Raw genomic sequence first — 18,131 nt, 5'->3', positions numbered from 1 at the left:
ACTACAACCTTGCTTACTGAAAGCAAAAAGAACTTACAGTACTTAATGATGAAGATCAAAGACCACAGCTTTCAGCATGGGTTGCACTTCAATGTAAAGAAAAAAGAATCGTCACCACTAGAGCAATAAAAAAAGTCATGATAAATGGAGAAAAGATTGAAGTTGTTGAAGACATCATGTTGATTGAATTCACTATCAACACTCTTGGAAGCAGCAGTCAAGTAACCAGATAACATAGTTCATTAGGCAGATCTTCTGCAAAAGATCTCTATAAAGTGTTCAAGAGCAAAAATGTCAGTTTGAGGACTAAGGTGTGCCTGACCCAAGCCATGGTATTTTCAATAGCCTTATGTACATGTAAAAGTTGTATTTTGATAGAAGAAGACTTTAAAAGAATTGATCCATTTCAGTTATGATGCTGGAGAAGAATCTTGAAAGTACCACAGACTGCCAGAAGAACAAAAATAAATCTGTGTTGTAAGAAGTACAGCCAGAATGCTCCTTAGAAGCCAAGATGGTCAGACTTTGTCTCTTATAATTTGGACATATTACCAGGAGGGACCTGTCCTTGGAAAAGAACATCATGCTTGATAAAGTGGAAGGTCAGTGAAAAAGAGGAAGACCCCAATGAGTTGGATTGACACGGTAGCAGCATCAAAGGACTCAAGCGTAACAATGATTGTGAGGACGGCGAAGGATGGGGTAGGGTTTCCTTCTGTTGTACATATGATTATTATGAGTCAGAACCAAGTAGACAGCACAGAACCTAACAACAGCAAACAAAAAAATTTAAAAAAAACTCTCCGCATTACCAAATATACAAGATATTTTTCATCAGTATATCCTTAACTTCTATACCACATTTGACACTGTGGTCAACCTCCTCCTTCTCGACATGTTTGCTTTCGTTGGTTTACATGTCTCTTTTTATTCTTGGTTTTGCAATGACTGTTTGATTACTAATATTTTTATTTCCTCTGTAGACTCTTCTTTCATGTCTCATCCCTTAAATAATCCTGTTTTCCAAAATGCCATTGTTGTCTTAATTTCTTTCATTGCATGCATTCTCTTAAATTAGCTCATCCACTCCCTTGTTGGCAAATGCCCAGTCTTTTTGCCCTAACCACTGCATCATTTGTCTTTAGTGCTCCAACTTATATTTCTGGAATATTCCACTAATCTCTAGACATAAATATTAACATCCAGTAATCACTTCAGAGTCAAAATATTCAATACCTACTTCTCATCCTTCCATATCTTTTCACTTCTTGTGTCTGCCTGTTTATTCGAACCTTACAGCCACTAACCTAAGTTTTCATAGCATTTCTTACCTGAATTACTATAGTAGGCTCTTAATGGATCTCCCTGACTCTAGGCTGCCCTTACTGCAATCTGTTCCCACATTCTTACCAGAGTGATTTTCTATAATAGAAATGCATTGGGGCCATTTGTAAACTGATATCCTTCAAGAGTTTTCCAGAGCTTTTAGGATTTAGTCCAAACATTTAGCATAGCATTTCCTGACCTTGCTTAGTTATCGAATCTTTTCACTCGCTGTCCTATGCTGTTGCCCTCATTTACCCATCAAAAAAGTAGCTATTGGGCTTGTATCATGCATGAAAGCCATTATATGCAACTCCTGGACTTAAAGATTTTGTCTAGTCCTCTTCAAGCTAACAGCCAAGGAAGGGAGACAAATAGGAAAGACACATAATAAGTAAAGAAATGCAACAAGATCAATCTTTGATGTATAAAATAAAAATTGATTTTTATCTCATTGGGCTGGATTGGGGAACATCAGGGTGCAAGCCGTATAAGGTCCGTGAAATCATTTGTTCTGGCCTTGCCAAGGCAACCACAATTCTAGTCATCACATTTATTGCTCTTGTTAAGTGCTGTCAAATCACTTCTGACTTATAGTGACCCTGTACAGAGTTTCCAAAGAGTAGCTGGTGGGTTTCAGCTGCCAACTCTGTAGTTCGCAATCTGGTCCTGGTGCTGCAGCGCTACACCATAAATGTTTGATCAAATATAGCAGGCTAATTTTTTAAAAATGTTTTACTGTGAATTATGTGATAGTTTACATAGGAGAACATTCGTTTTACATTCATCCTATCGTATATCATTTCATTGCCGTGGTTACAATCCCCTCCATGCATCATCAACCAACCAAGGGGTATATAGCAGGCTAATCTTTAAATTGATACTTTTGTTTAGCCCACAAATGATGTTATAAATGTTGGCAGAAAGTCCCCCACCCCAAACATAGGGTAATGGGGAGAGAGAGTAATTTTGTGTATTACATGGTCTTGAAAGGTCTCTCGGAAAAGATAACATTTAAACCAAAGCTTAAAGGATGAGAAGGAGTCAGCCACATAGAGTTTCTAGGGATCAAGGCAAAAAGAATGGTAAAGGCAAAAAGAACACCAATTATAAATGTGCTAAATAGGGCAAGTGTCTGGTAGGTTTTAGAAACTGTCAGAAGGCCAGTGTGGTGGGAGGTATTAAAATGAACTGTTTGCTATTTCCCCCAAATAGTAGAATATTTACCATTGACCCTTCTTAAGTGTGCTTTATATTATTATTATTATTATAACTACTATCATTATCATGACTATTACTATATTTAATTATTGTTGTTGTTGTTGTTGTTATGTGCCGTGGAGTTGGTTCCGACCCATAGTGACCCTGTACAGGGTTTCCGAGGCTGTAAATCTTTACGGGAGCAGAAAGCCTCATCTTTCTCCCGCGGAGCAGTTGGTAGTTTCGAACTGCTGGCCTTAAGGTTCGCAGCCCGATTCGTAACCACTACGCTACCATTATTACCTAATAGAAAACATCCTTATCATTGTTAGGCTAAATTCTAGTCTTCTCTCAAATTCTCTTAGGAAACAGAGATTAGGTATCCCTACCCTATCTTCCCATTTCACATTGTGAATAACTCTACTAGTAATCATCACATTCTGTTTACTTGTTTGTTTCCCCCAATAAACTAAATTCTTTATAGAATGTCTAATAAGACATACTCATCTTTATATCAGCAATGTCTAGGGCAGAACTAACATATAATTAACATTTAATAAATACTTGTTGGATAAATGGATGAATGAATGAAGAATTATGATATTGTGTCACTGTGTGATTGTTGATTAAATATTAAGACCAGAGAGAGGAGCCGAAGAAAAGACTCTGAGTTTGAAATTTCTTGCAGTTCTTCCATTCATGCTATGAGGTGAGGGATTTTACAGATGAAAAAATGGAGGTAAAATGAAGTAGTTCTCAACTAAATTAGCATATGGAATAAATGAAAGAGATTGGCAATGACCTCGAGGCTGACTGGCTGCAAAGCTAATATAACCCTTATTTTGGCAAATAGACTTAACTAATGACTAACATTTCCTCATACATACATGGGCATTTGCACTATGTGCTACAGATACATAGTTGTTCTGTTGTGGTGGTCAGATTAAATCTCATGTCTGTGTAGTTCACTGGGCTGCCTCACTTATGTCTCTGCTTTCCTGTTGAGAAATGCTTCCCCAGAGTCCATCTCTTTTCTTTAACTTTTTATTGTGAATTGAGTGAAGGTTTGCAGAGCAGATCACCAGTTTTACATTTGATAAATCATATCCTTCTTTCAATGACTGTGACTCATTCAGTGTAACATCAGTTATCGCATTTCCTCCCTTCATTCCCAGCCCTTCTCAATTTTGCCCTTAGGTAAATGCTGCCCTTTTGGTCGTGAATGGTTCATCTCCACGGTGTGCATACTTCACTAGTGTTGTTGTCCCTCTATCTACTGCTTGGCTGAAAATTCAGCCATGAGGGTGAGTTCAGTTCAAGTTCCTCTAGTCTCTGTCTAACCAGTGAGCCAGCCCCTTTTTCTAATTTGGAGCTTTACCCCACGTGTTTTCACACTGTATCCAGGGCCGTTTCATGTGATCCTTTTCAGAACAGTTGATAGTGGTAGCCAAGCATGACTGGTGCTTGGTCTTCTGGTCTCAGGGCTGTGAGCCTGATATTTACATGTTCCATTAGTGCATTGAATTAATGGTTTCCAACAGTCTTCAATCTTCATCACTCTTCCTTCTTCCACATAGGGAGAGACCAATTATTGCACCTTCGGTGGTCACTCATGAGTTTTAAGATCCCAGTCGCTACTCACCAAAGTAGGATGTAGAACATTGCTCAGGATCCATCTTAAGGAAAGCCTTACTTCTTTGAGTATGGACCCTTTATTTTCCAACTTCTCATTATTATTCATTTATTTATTGTTTATGAGAACAGTTACTAAAGCTTAATACCTTTATGGAACTGATGACTTGAATAAGGTCCACAAATTTTTCTCTTACCAACTAGATATATGATGGGTATCTTTCTCCTTCTGTATAAAGACTGTCCTTTTCCTAATAATATTGCTTTAAATTGATCTATTTGAACCTCTAACGATAGTAATTTTCTATGTCCTACCTACTCAAATGTTTTACATGGGTTGTTATAAGCGATGAAATAGGAGACCTGGTGGCACAGTGGATTAGCACTGTGCTGCTAACCAAAACATGGGTGGTTCAAACTTACCAGCTATTCCATGGGAGAAAGATGTTGCAGTCTGCTTTCATAAAAAACAAAACTTTGGAATTCCTATGGGGAGGTTGTATTCTGCTCGATGAATTGGTATTGACTCAGTGTCAGTGGGTATGGTTTATTTGTAAGCTGTGAAATTTGGGAAAATATTCTGTATAAGCAAGACGCTTATGGTCTGCCAATATGGAATCTCCATTTTGGCTGTCTTTTTTGTTTATCTCCCCACTTTTATCTTCAATCCAAACTACCTACATAAAGGGCATATGTCAACACATGTAATACGGTAACTCCAAGAGTGTTCTCCCTGAAAATATGAAGTTGATGTGCTCTATACGAAAGGCAGTCTGTACCCCTAATGCCAAAATAACTGTCATATCTTGCTGTTTCTGTCAGCAGGGTGTACTGTACTTCTCTGCAGGTATTCCTAAATTCTTTTAGTGTGAATCTCTGAAAATTTCCTGCACATACAAAAAGACTTACCACATACTTTTTAAGAGGGTATTGGCTCTGAAATTGTAGAACATTTTAATAGGATTGTTTTCCAGTGATATTCATTCCCTACGTTAACCTCATAACAATTTGAAATCCATCCATCGTCACATTCAGGATTTGTTACTAAGAGAAAGTTAACTGTCAGGTTTCCTGTACTCTCTTAGAGGGTGAAGAATGCTCTGTAGCTTTTATGTAATAGATGAAGGAAAACAGTGAATGCAATCTGTGTCCAAAGGTAAAATGGTAAATCTTTGGATAGTACTTTGGTGCCATCATGTGGTAAAGACTTGGTATTTTTTAAACAATTCTGACATTTTCTTCAAACAGTCTACTTTCATACAGTTTTTCTTCCATTAACTAACTAAAAATTTAGCTCTCCCATTACCCTTGAAAAGGTGAATTTTTATTATAAAATAAATCAAGGGATGTCTCAGAAATCAGTATAAAGAATATTTAACTTTTCAGTCAAAGCACTCCTTTTCTCCTTTGAGCATGAAATAGAAGAAAAGTCCTGACTTACAAGCTTCATTTTAGGATTTCCAATAAAGAACATACTCTTTGAACTAAATCAATAATGTTTACTTGGTTTCTATCTCAGGGCACCCCCTCAGGAATGTGTACATCTGTATTCTAATCAAAATCATATCATCCTTCTTATTTTACTCTTATTTACAAACATTTGCGTGGTGCTTAATAGGTTGTTGTGTTGCTGTTGTTGTTGTTGTTAAGTGCCGTTGAGTTGGTTCCGACTCATAGCGACCCTGTATAGGGTTTCCAAGGAGCTGCTGGTGAGTTTGAACCACAGACCTTGCAATTTAAACTGACCATGCAGCCCAGCAACGCATTATTTCAAAGCACCAATAGGTGGTAGGCTACAAAAAAAAACCATCTCTTTTGATCTACATAGTAATTCACTGCAGCTGATGCTGCCCTAGCATTATCATCACCATCATCATTATCTTTTTCATCCCCAGATTCCATGATCATAATTACTGAGAAATGCTACTTCTTCTGTGGTGCCCCCCTCCCTTACTTTTCAGGTAACCCGCAGCAGTGTAATTAAGGATGTGGGGGTTCTGGAGGACAGTTAGTTGCCCTGGGGGTGCTCCTCCTTGAGGTCTCACCCAGTCTGTGCACACCACCTTATGCTGTGGAAGTCGCCCTGCATGTTAGGGCTCTGGGCCAGCAAGTCTGTGGACTACTGCGGGAAAGTGCTTGCAACAAATGGGGAAACAGAGAGAAAGCCATGGGCAGCAAGGGCCAAAGACAGCCAGGTGTGGTCAATTGGCATCAGCGAACTTGACTGGGGGCCAGAGTGGAATGGAAAACCCAAAGCTCGACTCTGGTTGCTAGAGTGGTGGACCAGCTGCAGCCTCAAGCTGTTGATAACACACTACGCTCTGCGCTTTCCTCTGTGAATCCTCATGGCCTTGTCAGATAGAATTAACCTACTTAATTGACTGAAGCCCTGGTGGCACTGTAGGAAAAGCTCTGAATTGCTAAGCACAAGATTGGCAGTTCAAACCCATCAGCTGCTCTGTGGGAGAAAGATGAGACTTTGTGATCCCATAAAGATTCATAGCCTGGAACTATGAGATGGAACCCAGACCACAGCACCTAACAATAACCATCTGCTGTTCATTCCTACCAGCCTCTAAATTCTGCAGCTGAATCAGTTACAGTTTTATTATGTATGGTGGGTTTATCATGAGTCCTTTTGCTCCAAACCTAGACTCTACTATTCCAGAGACAAGGCCAATAAATAACTCAGGTCCACTGATAGTCTCAATCTCCCCCTACCCATATAATGTTGGCTTACCAGTGTGAGCTCTTGCCCAGATAGGCTTGCTCACCTTTTCTCCACCGAGGAAGAAGACTCTGAATTTTAGTCTCTTCTAAAAGACTGAACTATGGTGCCTGTGATCACAGCATGAGTATCTGTACTGGAATGCTCCTGCTGCCAAGTTAGACTTATCAGAACCAAACAATTAGCCAGAGTTCTTTGCACGTACACTTGTCTGCATATACTCTGTTTACTAAGCAGCCTCATACTGTGTTCTTCTCCCAGCCCTCTGACCCCATCCTAACAGCGCCACTGCTCAAGTTCTGGAGATCACAGAAGGCTTTGCTCCCATGTCTTCCCGATCACTCTCTGTTGTGTAACTTCTCTACTTTCCTTTGTGTGCTTCCAAATTCCCATGATGTTCCTGCACCTTCACACTCAACAACTATCAAACATCTTCCCTTTATTTCTCTGAAATGCTGCCCTATTTTCTTCACCTTTTACAGTGCTTTCTCTGATCAATATATCTGAGGTGGAGGGTTAATTAAGGTTTCCAATTATAGAAAACAGAATGTATCCATAAGCATCCCTCAAGTACATATTTGAGCAGAAACATGCCAAAATTACTATGAGTATTAATGATCTTGTGAATAGCATCTAAATTCAGTGTTTACTTGCTTGCATGTCTGCAATCTTGGGATTGAGGGTACATTTATGTTGTTTTAATTAAAAAATAAAAGGCATAACTTTAGAGCCTGATGTCATTCTTTGTATTTAGAAAGCAACTTAACATGCAGTCCTGAATAATTTAATTGAATATTGTTTTTTCTTAATACTCCCTAGAAGATACTAATACAGTTTTAAGTTTTTCTATAAATAAATGAGGAGTCTTTTCATTGTTGTTGTTGTTAGGTGCCATCAAGTCGGTACCAACTCATAGCTACCCTATGCACAGCAGAATGAAACACTGTCTGATCTGGGCCAGCCTCATTACTGTTGCCAAGCTTGAGTCCATCGATGCTACTACTTGGCCAATCCATCTTATTGGGGATCTTCCTCGTTTTCTCTGACTCTCATTCATTACATGCACATAAATGTGGGTGGTCTATGCTTCTACACATTTATGTAACCTAAAGTTAGATGGCTAGAGAAACTTAGACATTGCTATATAATTATGTTCAGATAATAGATGCTGTGTTGTGATCATGTGTATTTTTTGGAAGCAGAATATAAAACTATTCCTAATCATTTATAGCTGAGTGTCTTCGGGCTGAAGCTTATAGCAAAATAGAGTGCCCTTTGGGCATTAATCAGTAGTATTAAAACAGCTTTGTACATTGCGGAAGTAGGTCAGAGAAAAATGAGCCTGGGGCTGAGAAGGCCAAGGGCCAGAAAGAGGCCTACCTGTAGGCACAACTGGGAAGAAGCTGTTTTGAATGCAAGAACTATGCCCTGAGTATTTCCAATCCTGAACTGTAACCCGTTAACCTCCCTAATAAGCTCCATAACTATATGGTGTCTGAATTCTGCAAGACTATTGCAATGAATTATTGAACACAGCTGAGTAAACGGTATTAATGGGGAGGTCTGGTGGGGGGCGGGGAGGCAGGATGGACTTAGCGCAATGGTTCCAGATCCATGAAAACATGGAATTTTGTAAGAGTAAGAATGAATGGGCATGGGAAGTAAAACTTTCGATTCTTAAAAGGTTACTTTGGTGGTCATTAATTTTAAAGTTTGAAATTAAAATGAGAATGTTATGCTGCAAAGAAGGGGAGAAAAGCTGCTTAATGAAGTAACCTGGGGCAAAAGCCTATCTGGTTTAGGAAGATGACTGATAGAGGGCCAGGGTCTGCTTCATCCACCCTGCTAGCCCAAGGCTCTATGCACATGTGTAATAGGAAAGAACACTGGTTATCTTGATTACAGAGAATTTGTAAGCCCACCTTCAACTTACACTTGATTAGATTTGCTAAAGGGGGAGTTATAATTGACACTAAGAAACAGGATTTATTATAAGACAGTAAAAAGCCGAATTTGCACTAAAAGCACTGGCAAAAAACAAGACTTCTTGAATTGATGGAATACAAATTGAAATCTTTCAACAGACTGATGCAGCACTGGAGGCCCTTCAGTGCCAAGAAATTTGGAGAGCAGCAGCATGGCCAACTGATTGGAATAGATTTGTATTTGTATCCATTCCAAAGAGGAGAGCCAATGAAATATGGAAAGCTTCAGAAAATATCATTAAATTCACACGCAAACAAAATTTTGCTAAAGATAATTCAAAAAAGTCTGCAACCTTGCAGTGACAGAGATGACAGAGGTTTAAGCCGGAATTAGATGAGGACATGGAATGAGGAATATCATTGTTGATGTCAGATGGACCTTGGCTGAAAGCAGAAAATACCAGAAAGATGTTTACCTTATTCCCTATTGAAAGGTTTTCAACTTTGTGGATCGTGACAAGCTATGGACAACATCGCTAATAATGAGTACTCCAAACACATGTGAGAAACATTGTGGATATCCTGGATACTGCCTCGATTCCTCTTAGTTATGAGGTCACTGATGAGTTATCACAAGTGCTTACTGACATATGCTCAACAAATCCAATCTGCTCTCATTTTAGTGAACGTGAGGTTTTCTTTATTTGATGTGGCAAAATCAACCCAATAGGCATGGGCAGACGTGCCTCATGCCAGCTTGCAAAGAGTTTTGTTCTCCTGTCTCAAGAAAGCCCCTCCCCCAGTTCCTCTTTTACTGAATACTATGAGTACTATGGGTTTACAAAGGAGCTCTGGTAGCATAGTGGTTATGAATCGGGCTGCTAACCTCAGGGTCAGCAGTTCGAAACTACCAGCAGTTCCATGAGAGAAAAATGAGGCTTTCTGCTCCTGTAAAGATTTACAGCCTCGGAAACCCTGTACAGGGTCGCTATAAGTCCGAATCAACTCCCTGGCACATAACAACAACAACAATGGGTTTACAATCTACCCTAAACAGGTGCCAATAAAATATATCCAAACTCAGCTCCTGTCACCATTGCTGCATTTCTCCCAATTCCACTCACAAGTAAAACCAGGTGATCATCAGCAAGCATATAGCTTACTGGTTCTGGGCTAGAAGAGGATTATTTTTGATGGGCCAGCTTTCCTTGCCTTGAGGCCTCTGAAACTCAAAATGCCAAACTATCTGCTTTTTTCTCTACTTTCTTGCAATCACAAATCTCCTATTGTTCCAACAGTTCTGAGCTGGTCTGCATGTCTTTTCCAATTCACATGTCTCAACTCTGAAGTTCTGGGTGGGGCTCAGGATTCCACCTAAAGCTCTACAGAGGCTTAAGCCAAGAAACCTGTTTTTTTCTGGACAATTTCTAACTCCCCTTTTAGAAAGTCTAATCAAGAATAGGCCAAAGGCCGGTTTTCAAACTCTCTGTAATCCTAATTCCCAACATTGCTAGCACACATGTATGTCTGTTTTGCAATAATAGGCAGAAGAAGCCAATGTCCATAAAGCAGTCAAACACATTAACCTTTTAAAACACACAAGTTCAATCTTTTCCTCTACGTTGGATAAACCCCATTCATATGCATGTGGTCTTGGCCTCTGGCAGGGCCAGTAGACCTCCATCACAGATCATCTATCTTTTGTGTCCAGCATGACATCAGCTCCAGGCAACTCCATAAGCTGCTCTCCTTTCAGGTGAAACATTTTATCCCATCCTCCTTTGCTTTTTTCCCCCATAAAACCTCACAATTTCTTAGATCTGGAGCCATTGCAATAAATCCTGCTCACAGCACCAAATTTAAACCAGTGGGAACCATCTCTGACTTCCTTTGAATCTGGACTAGTCCTCGGACTCAGCATGATACAACCTCTAATAGCTGTCTGAATTCTAGCTACTGTTTTGAAAGAAACTAGGATTCTTTTTCCACTTTCCAAAACCACCCCTATGACTAGTCAGTGAAAGGGTCATTAATCTTCAGTTCACTTGTGACCACCTGGGTCCTTGAGATGAGTGGAAGTTGGGGAATATGCAGCAATGAAAAGATGGGTTGAAAGATAAAGGAAAGGGCTGGCTGGTCTGAAGTCTGAAATATAGGGAGTAGTGTGGACTCCTGAATAGTTTCATTTTCCAAGAAAAAACCTACAAAATTATTAATGGTTCTTAAAATGAAATAAAGTATGCAAATCTTAATTAAAAGATTCCTAGGATTTTAGTGGAAGTTGCACAAATGTTCTGATTTCTGGCTGCTACAACACTTCTTTGACAAATTACTTCTGCAAAGTCCATTGAAGACCCAGGTTCTAGACTTAGCTCTGCCATGATTCTCTAGGTTCGTTTTGTCCACCAGAGATACGCTACAGACCTTCAAGTGATACGCAGCTGCATAGGACCAAGTCTACCTGCTTAAGGAGTTGATAGTCTAATGGACCTTTTTTTTACAAGCACTCAAGAGACCTTCTTCTAGCTAGTGCCTGGAAGAAGAGACTGCAAATCAGTTCCAGTTTATCATTATTTCTGAGAACCAAACTAGGAAAAATTTCTGAATTAGGTTTATCTTTGATGAATACTATATACAATTAAGATATCTGTATAATCACCAAGTTCTGTTGTTGTTATTGTGCATCATTGAGTCAATTCTGACTCATAGTGGTCCAATTGAACAGAGTAGAACTGTGCCATAGGGTTTTCTAGACTATAATCTTTATGAGAGCAGATGGTCAAACCACCAACCTTAAGGTTAGTAGCCAAGTGCTGAACTATCCTTCTTTCCTGTGGGTGATATGGAATAATGGAAAGAGGATGGGAACAGGAAGTTTTACACTTTGGGTTTAACTCTGAGCATCTTAATTTATAGTTTCTCTTTAGTCAATTTAACCTTTCAGCTTGTTTCTTCATCAGTGATATGCGAATTATGTCCTTTCATAGAACTTGTTTGAGACTTAAAAAAAAAAAAAAAAAGACAGATAACAAGCATCTAACACAGATGCCACCTAATAAATGCCTAAATAAAAGTAAATTTCTTTCCTTTTCATGTCCATTTCAGGAAAAACAAATCCTTAAGCCCATTGGAAGTTAATATACATGTTAAAATCAGTCACAAGAGGGCACAATATTACTACAACTTGTGGTACTCAATTAGTAGCCCAAAAGGTTGGCAGTTCAAACCCACCCAGCGCTGTCTTAGAAGACAGGTTTGGCTATCGACTTCTGAAGGACACAGCCTTGAAATGTCTATGGAGTAGTTCTTCTCTACACACATGGAGTCAGCGTGAGCCAGTCAGCTCAACAGCAACAGACTAAAGGTGCCATGTTCAATATTGAACTGTTATATTATTATTAACAAACTTTAATTTTTGACACCGTTTTAGATTAACAGATACATTGAGCATATATACAGAGATTCCCTATATTATCACACATATACACAGTTTCCTCTATTATTGACCACTTCCGTAAATATGGTGCAGTTTTTACAATGACTGAGTTAACTGATAATACTGATAACAGTATTAGCCAAAGTCCACAGTGTATTCAGATTCCCTTTTGTTTCAGGATCTCATCGAGGAGTCTACATTACCTTGACTTGTCATTTTTCTCTTAGGCACCTCTTGACTGTACATTTTTATCTCACACTTGCCTTATTCTTGATGACCTTGTCAATTTTGAGTAGTACTGGTCAAGAATATTGTAGGATGCTCCTCTATTGGATTTTCTGTGATGTCTGTTTCATAATTAGACTGGATTATAGGTTTGGGGAATGAGATCACAGAGGTGAAATGACGTTTTATCACTTTACTTTAAATCAAGGGTATATACGATCAATATGAATTATGACTGTTACTATGATCTTTATCATGTGACTGAATTAATATTTGCCAGAGTTCTCTACTTTAAAGTTATGACCTCCTCCCCTTTTCCATATGTGGAGAGTTATACACCCTCTCCTTTAAGGTGTGGAGTATTTGCATTATTTGAAATTTTTCTGTACAGATTTGTATTGCCCCCAATGCATTTATCTCTTCAGTCATTTATGTCTGTATGAACTCAAGGACATTTATTTTCTTTTGAGGTTATAATTCAATATTACTTTTTTTTTGCTAAAACTATTCTTGCTTTGGCTATCGGGAAATCTATCAATTGACTTCTTTGTTCCTTTGAAATACCCCATCAGTATTGGTTTTGTTTTACATTTTGATTATTTGTTTTGTTTTTTAATACTTTCTTGTGTCCTGGCATTGAAAGATGTTCCAGTCTCATCTTATATGAGGGAACTTCAAAAAGTTCAGGAAAAAATGGAATTAAAGGATTATGGAATTTTTCCATGAATGTTTTGAAGCCCTTCCAATATACTTATTTCCATAACCCTAGAAATCAGTCATTTTTCCAAGGAGCCCTGCAAAGTGGTATTAAAAAAACAACATTTGAGATCTCAGTGTATTTGTTGCTATTGAAATGTCATTTTTGGTTTGTTTGTTTGGTTTTTTTGGTCATTTGAATTTTGATGCCCACATTCACAGTATTATTTTGTCACCATTTACCTTGTCCCACAGAATACTTATAATGGTACTTTTAGACAATACTGCTGATAACCTTTTTGAAATATTGTATTCACGTAGGGTTTGATTTATAACTCCTATCTTGTGGTCTAATTTATGTGTAGAAAATGTCATTTGTTCCCAAGAAATTATTATGTGTATCTAAGAAATAATTCCCTTTGTAGGAGATAGATACTAATATGTGCACTTTCTTTCCTCTCATTTTTGTGACCATTTATTCTTCCTGTGATGAATGGCCATGACAGTTTTTCTGGACCTAAGAGTTTCGAGGACAAAAGACTTAACATTTAAAGCTGGAGAAGTTCTGAGCAAACATGGAAAAGCAAACAATGAGTGATGTTGTTATTGTTAAGTGCTTTCAAGTTGGTTCCAACCCATAGCAACACTGTATAGGGTTTCCGAGGAGCAGCTGGTACCGACCTTGCAGTTCAAATGGCTTTGCAGTCTGGCTCATTAACCCACAGGACTGAAACAATGAGTTGGATTACCCTATTCATTGATCTTATAACAATTATAATTAGACATTAAATTGAATGATAAAATTCAAGATATATATGAGGGGGCTTCAAAAAGCTTGTGGAAGAATACCATTAGCTTTTCATTCCATTTTCTATGATTTTGTAATTCCATTTTTCCACAAACTTTTCCATACACATTCCTTCGTCGATATTGTATGGATGTAAATGTATGTGTATGTGTAGGCACATGCATTAATGTACAGCTGTATGAGAGTTGGGATTATGTCTGAACATTTTCTTCACAAGATCTCTAGCATAATTTTTGCTCCGTAGTCGTCAATATTTCTAAGTAAAACAAGTGGTTGAATAATAAATCTGTAACACATTTTGTTAATGTGATAAATGTATGATCAAACACCCAGTAAGTATTTATAGAAGGCATTTCTGGTTTTAGCTATTTTTACTTTATCCTTTTTTTAAAACCACATAGAATTTTACTGTATCCATATTTTCTCTATGTTATGGAAATGTTGTGTTGGCATGAAGAGTCTAGAGACTTTATGATTGTAGTTATGTTTGTCTTGGGTTTACATCCCCAGAGACACAAGCGCCATTATCCTCAGACACAAAATATGGTATTTCCATTTGTAAGCCTGAATATTTTTCCCTATATTTTTGCTTATTTCTCTTGATCATAAATGGAGTCTTCTGGGATTTAGGGGTAAATTCTTATATTTGTATGTTTGTTTTACTAATAAAAAGTCCTTCTGACAGTAATACCGTTAGGCGTTTTCCTAACATTGTTAGTTGTTGGTTGCCATCACATTGTCCCCTACCCCTGGCTATGTTTATCTCACTGAAGGAAATGCAGCCCAGCCCTGTGGCTATGCATCAATCCATTGTTTGGGCTATTGTGTCAGTCCATCGCATAGTGAGCTTGTTTTTCTTTTACATTGTCATTTTTCCCCCTTCTCTTTTTTTTCGGGAGGGTTATTTTTTCTTATTATTTAAATGTTTTATTGTGAATTATGTGATAGTTTACATGGGGGAACATTAGCTTTACATTCATCCTATCTATATCATTTCATTACCATGGTTACAATCCCCTTCATGGATCATCAACCTCAGGGTAGACCCTGCAAGCCTGCCCCCCACTCCCACCCCTCACCCCCACCCTGGTCACACAGCCCCTTTCCCTCTCTGGGTCTAGAATCCCCAGCCACTCCATTTCTCCATATCATTGTCTCTGCCTCCATTTCTGGCATCACTGCTTCTCTGGGTAGGGTCCTGCTCTCTGCTCTTCTCCCTTGATGGTCCCAGGGACCTCCGCTCCTAGACTGCAAAGTCAGTCACTCCCCTTCTTTTGCTACAAAATGTCTACCTTTACATTTCCAACCCTCAGAAAGTCCTGATAGCAGTTATTCAATATTGTATCACAAGAGACCTATCCGCATCTACTTTCATCAGCCCCGCCCAGACAGATTGGATACTACTCAGTGGAGATTCTACCTTCCTCCGAGCCCTCTGGATCTAGGTTCCTTCTTGAAAGCTTGTAAGCCAGTCACTTCTTGCCTTTGTAGCCCTCCCCCCGCCCCCCCATTTTGGGTAGCCAGTGTTCAAGTTTCCCATCCCTGTCTACTCTGTGTATGGAGGGAGTGGGAATGATCCTCGCTGTAAAGATTTGTTCCCTCTTTTGAGCTACTTCATCCATAGGTGTAGGTCAAGTTCATCAAATTGTATCAGAATACTCTTTTTTGCTTCTTCTTTCTTCTTCTAGTTGAGCTCTGACCATCCAGTCATTGAAGCCAGGTCAAGTGGGTATTATCTGCAAGTGTGGGTGTTCTTATGCATATGCCCTCTCTTCTTATCAGCTGGGTGCTTCACACTCCACCCTAGTCTTCTGTGGCTATGTCACTGACTCTGGGCCCAAGAGTCCCCAGGTCTTGCCACACTGCTGGCTAACTGGGTGTCCACCCAGGTTCACAGGAGTCTATTGACCATTGTAGGGCTTGGCTTGAAGCTTCCTTGCTGTTTTTCCCTCACTTCCCTTTATTGGTGACAAACGTGGTCACCAATCAGAGCGTGTATTCCCATTGAGTCTTAGTCTTGGAAGGGGGTTTGCCCTGAGAGGACCCGACCACTTATCCTGATGTCTCCTGGTCAAGCAACTTACTTGTTCTTGTAGTAATCAGTAGGTCTGCCATTATTGTTTTGTATTTTTCCTGTCAGTCTTTTTTAAAAAGAAGTATCTTCTGTTCTTCTAGCCACTCCAGGCTGGTCTGCTTGTCCTTTCTAGTGGAAATTTCCCACCTCAGAATATTCTGGATGGGGTTCAGGATTCCACCTATTGTCTTATGTAATGCAGAAACTCTGCAGGAAGCCTCCTTCACTGGGCACGTTGTAGCCCCATTTTAGGTATTCCAATCAGTTATAAGCAGAAGACGGACTTACAAGCTTTCTATGGTAATATTTCTGGCTATTTTCTTTCTCTACCCCTCAAAGGGAGGGTTATTTTTAAAATAGTTAAATTCATTTATATTATTTCTTTATGATCTTTGACCCTAGTGTCATTTGTGAAACTTCATATTAGTTGTTACAAAAATAATATCAAGTGGCCAATGTGTTCGTTTGTACATTATCTAGTCATATACAATGGGGCTTCCAAAAAGTTCATAGAAAAATTCTGTTATCTTTTCACTCCATTTTTTCCACAAATGTTTAGAAGTCTCCTTGTATAACTGATTATGTCAGCTAGTAGAATAGCAAACATCATGTCCTGGGAAGAAATGATCACCTCTGAGGATTAAGCAATTAAAATCCAACCTATTTTGTGATCGTTATGCCGCTAAATTTTCTTGTGATAAAAATCTCCTATAAATAGAACTATAAATAGACTATAAATCTCCTATAAAAAATCTCCTATAAATAGACTATAAGTTTATAGTCTGAGTTACTGGTCTAGTGCTTATCTATGAGCCAAAACAAAACCACTTATGTGTTTCATAAAGTCTCCAAGCAGCCAGGAAGTAAGTATGACAAGGAATGTAGACCCAGCTTATTCTGTACTCAAGAAGGGAAACATGCAGAAACACTTAAAAAATAATAGACTTCAATATTCCATTTTTGAGATAATGTTGTTGTTAAGTGCCATTGATTTGGTTCTGACTCATAGCAACCCTGAATAGGGTTTCCAAGGTGCAACTGATGGGTTTGAATCACCAACCTTGTAGTTAGCAATACAGTGATTACAGTGCCAATCAGGACATAAGATTCTTTTATTTGATGTTTAAATTTTTTCTTCTCTTTTTATTATAATAATAAAAAACTTTGGGAAAATGAGCAACCCTGTACTACTCTGTGATTCTGCTCTGTGTGGGTCAGTGCAAACAAGAAATCATAAACATCATGTAAATGTACTTTACATAAACTAGAGATAAAAAGAGAAAGGCAACATTTGTTCCATATGCTTGGAACAGAACTGATAATGTCATTTTTAATATATGTTAATGAATCCATAGTGACATTGTACAAAGAAAAATCTCTACTGCATGTAAATTGCTGGTATTTTCCACTAGGTATTAATTTAGATATGGTAGTAAAATTTACTTTGGAAAATGGAGTATGCTCACTTCTTTGAAGGTAGTTTTATTTACTTGTAGTGATCCAAATACAGCTCTTGAAAAGATTAGCGGTGTGCTAGAATCTCCACTGAGTGGTTTCCAACCTTTTTAGGTGGGCTGGTGAAAGGAGCTGAGGATAAGACTCTTGTGGTTCAATAGTGAGCAATTGGTATCAGGACTGATTGCAATTGTTGCATATGTAAAGGTAGATGTTTTGTAACAAAAGGAGTGGTTGATCTGCAGTCCAGGAGCAGAGGACCCTGGGACCATCAAGGGAGAAGAGTAGAGTGTGGAACCCTATCCAGAGAAGCAGTGACGCCAGAGATGGAGGCCGAGATGATGACGTAGAGAGATGGAGCAGCTGGGGAATCTAGACTCAAGGAGGGAGAGGGACTGTATACTGGTGGCCTGGGTGCAGGCTTGTTTGAATGGTTATGTATATTCCTGAGTGCTTCGGTGTACATCCAAAAAGAAAAACAACAGAGGAAATGGAAGCAAATGCTGTTGAATGATGATGCATGGAGGGGTATGAGGGTCTGAGACCGGCTCAGACCACTGCGTGGGTTACTCGAAGGAGAGGTGAGGATTAATTAATCAGATAAGGATCAACAGGCTGATGGCCAGTGA

At 38.9% G+C, this 18,131-nt stretch overlaps 2 protein-coding genes across 4 annotated transcripts in view; one reads left to right on the top strand and one right to left on the bottom strand.

The window, feature by feature from the left end:
- The window catches only part of RALYL (RALY RNA binding protein-like), a 1,110,405-nt gene that overhangs the window by 645,053 nt on the left and 447,221 nt on the right, over positions 1-18,131 (top strand). The gene's annotated exons all lie outside the window — the stretch shown is intronic.
- Positions 1-18,131, bottom strand: part of LOC102812749 — a 170,016-nt gene that overhangs the window by 77,758 nt on the left and 74,127 nt on the right. The window contains exon 3 of the mRNA XM_006859249.1: positions 4,867-5,042. Coding sequence (XP_006859311.1) covers positions 4,867-5,042 — 176 coding nt within the window. The remainder of the gene's footprint in view (positions 1-4,866; positions 5,043-18,131) is intronic.

This window comes from Chrysochloris asiatica, unplaced genomic scaffold (genome assembly GCF_000296735.1).
Source record: "Chrysochloris asiatica unplaced genomic scaffold, ChrAsi1.0 scaffold00031, whole genome shotgun sequence".
Taxonomy (NCBI): Eukaryota; Metazoa; Chordata; class Mammalia; order Afrosoricida; family Chrysochloridae; genus Chrysochloris; species Chrysochloris asiatica.
Note: the sequence above shows the minus strand (reverse complement) of the source record. Positions and strands in the feature narration are given on the sequence as shown.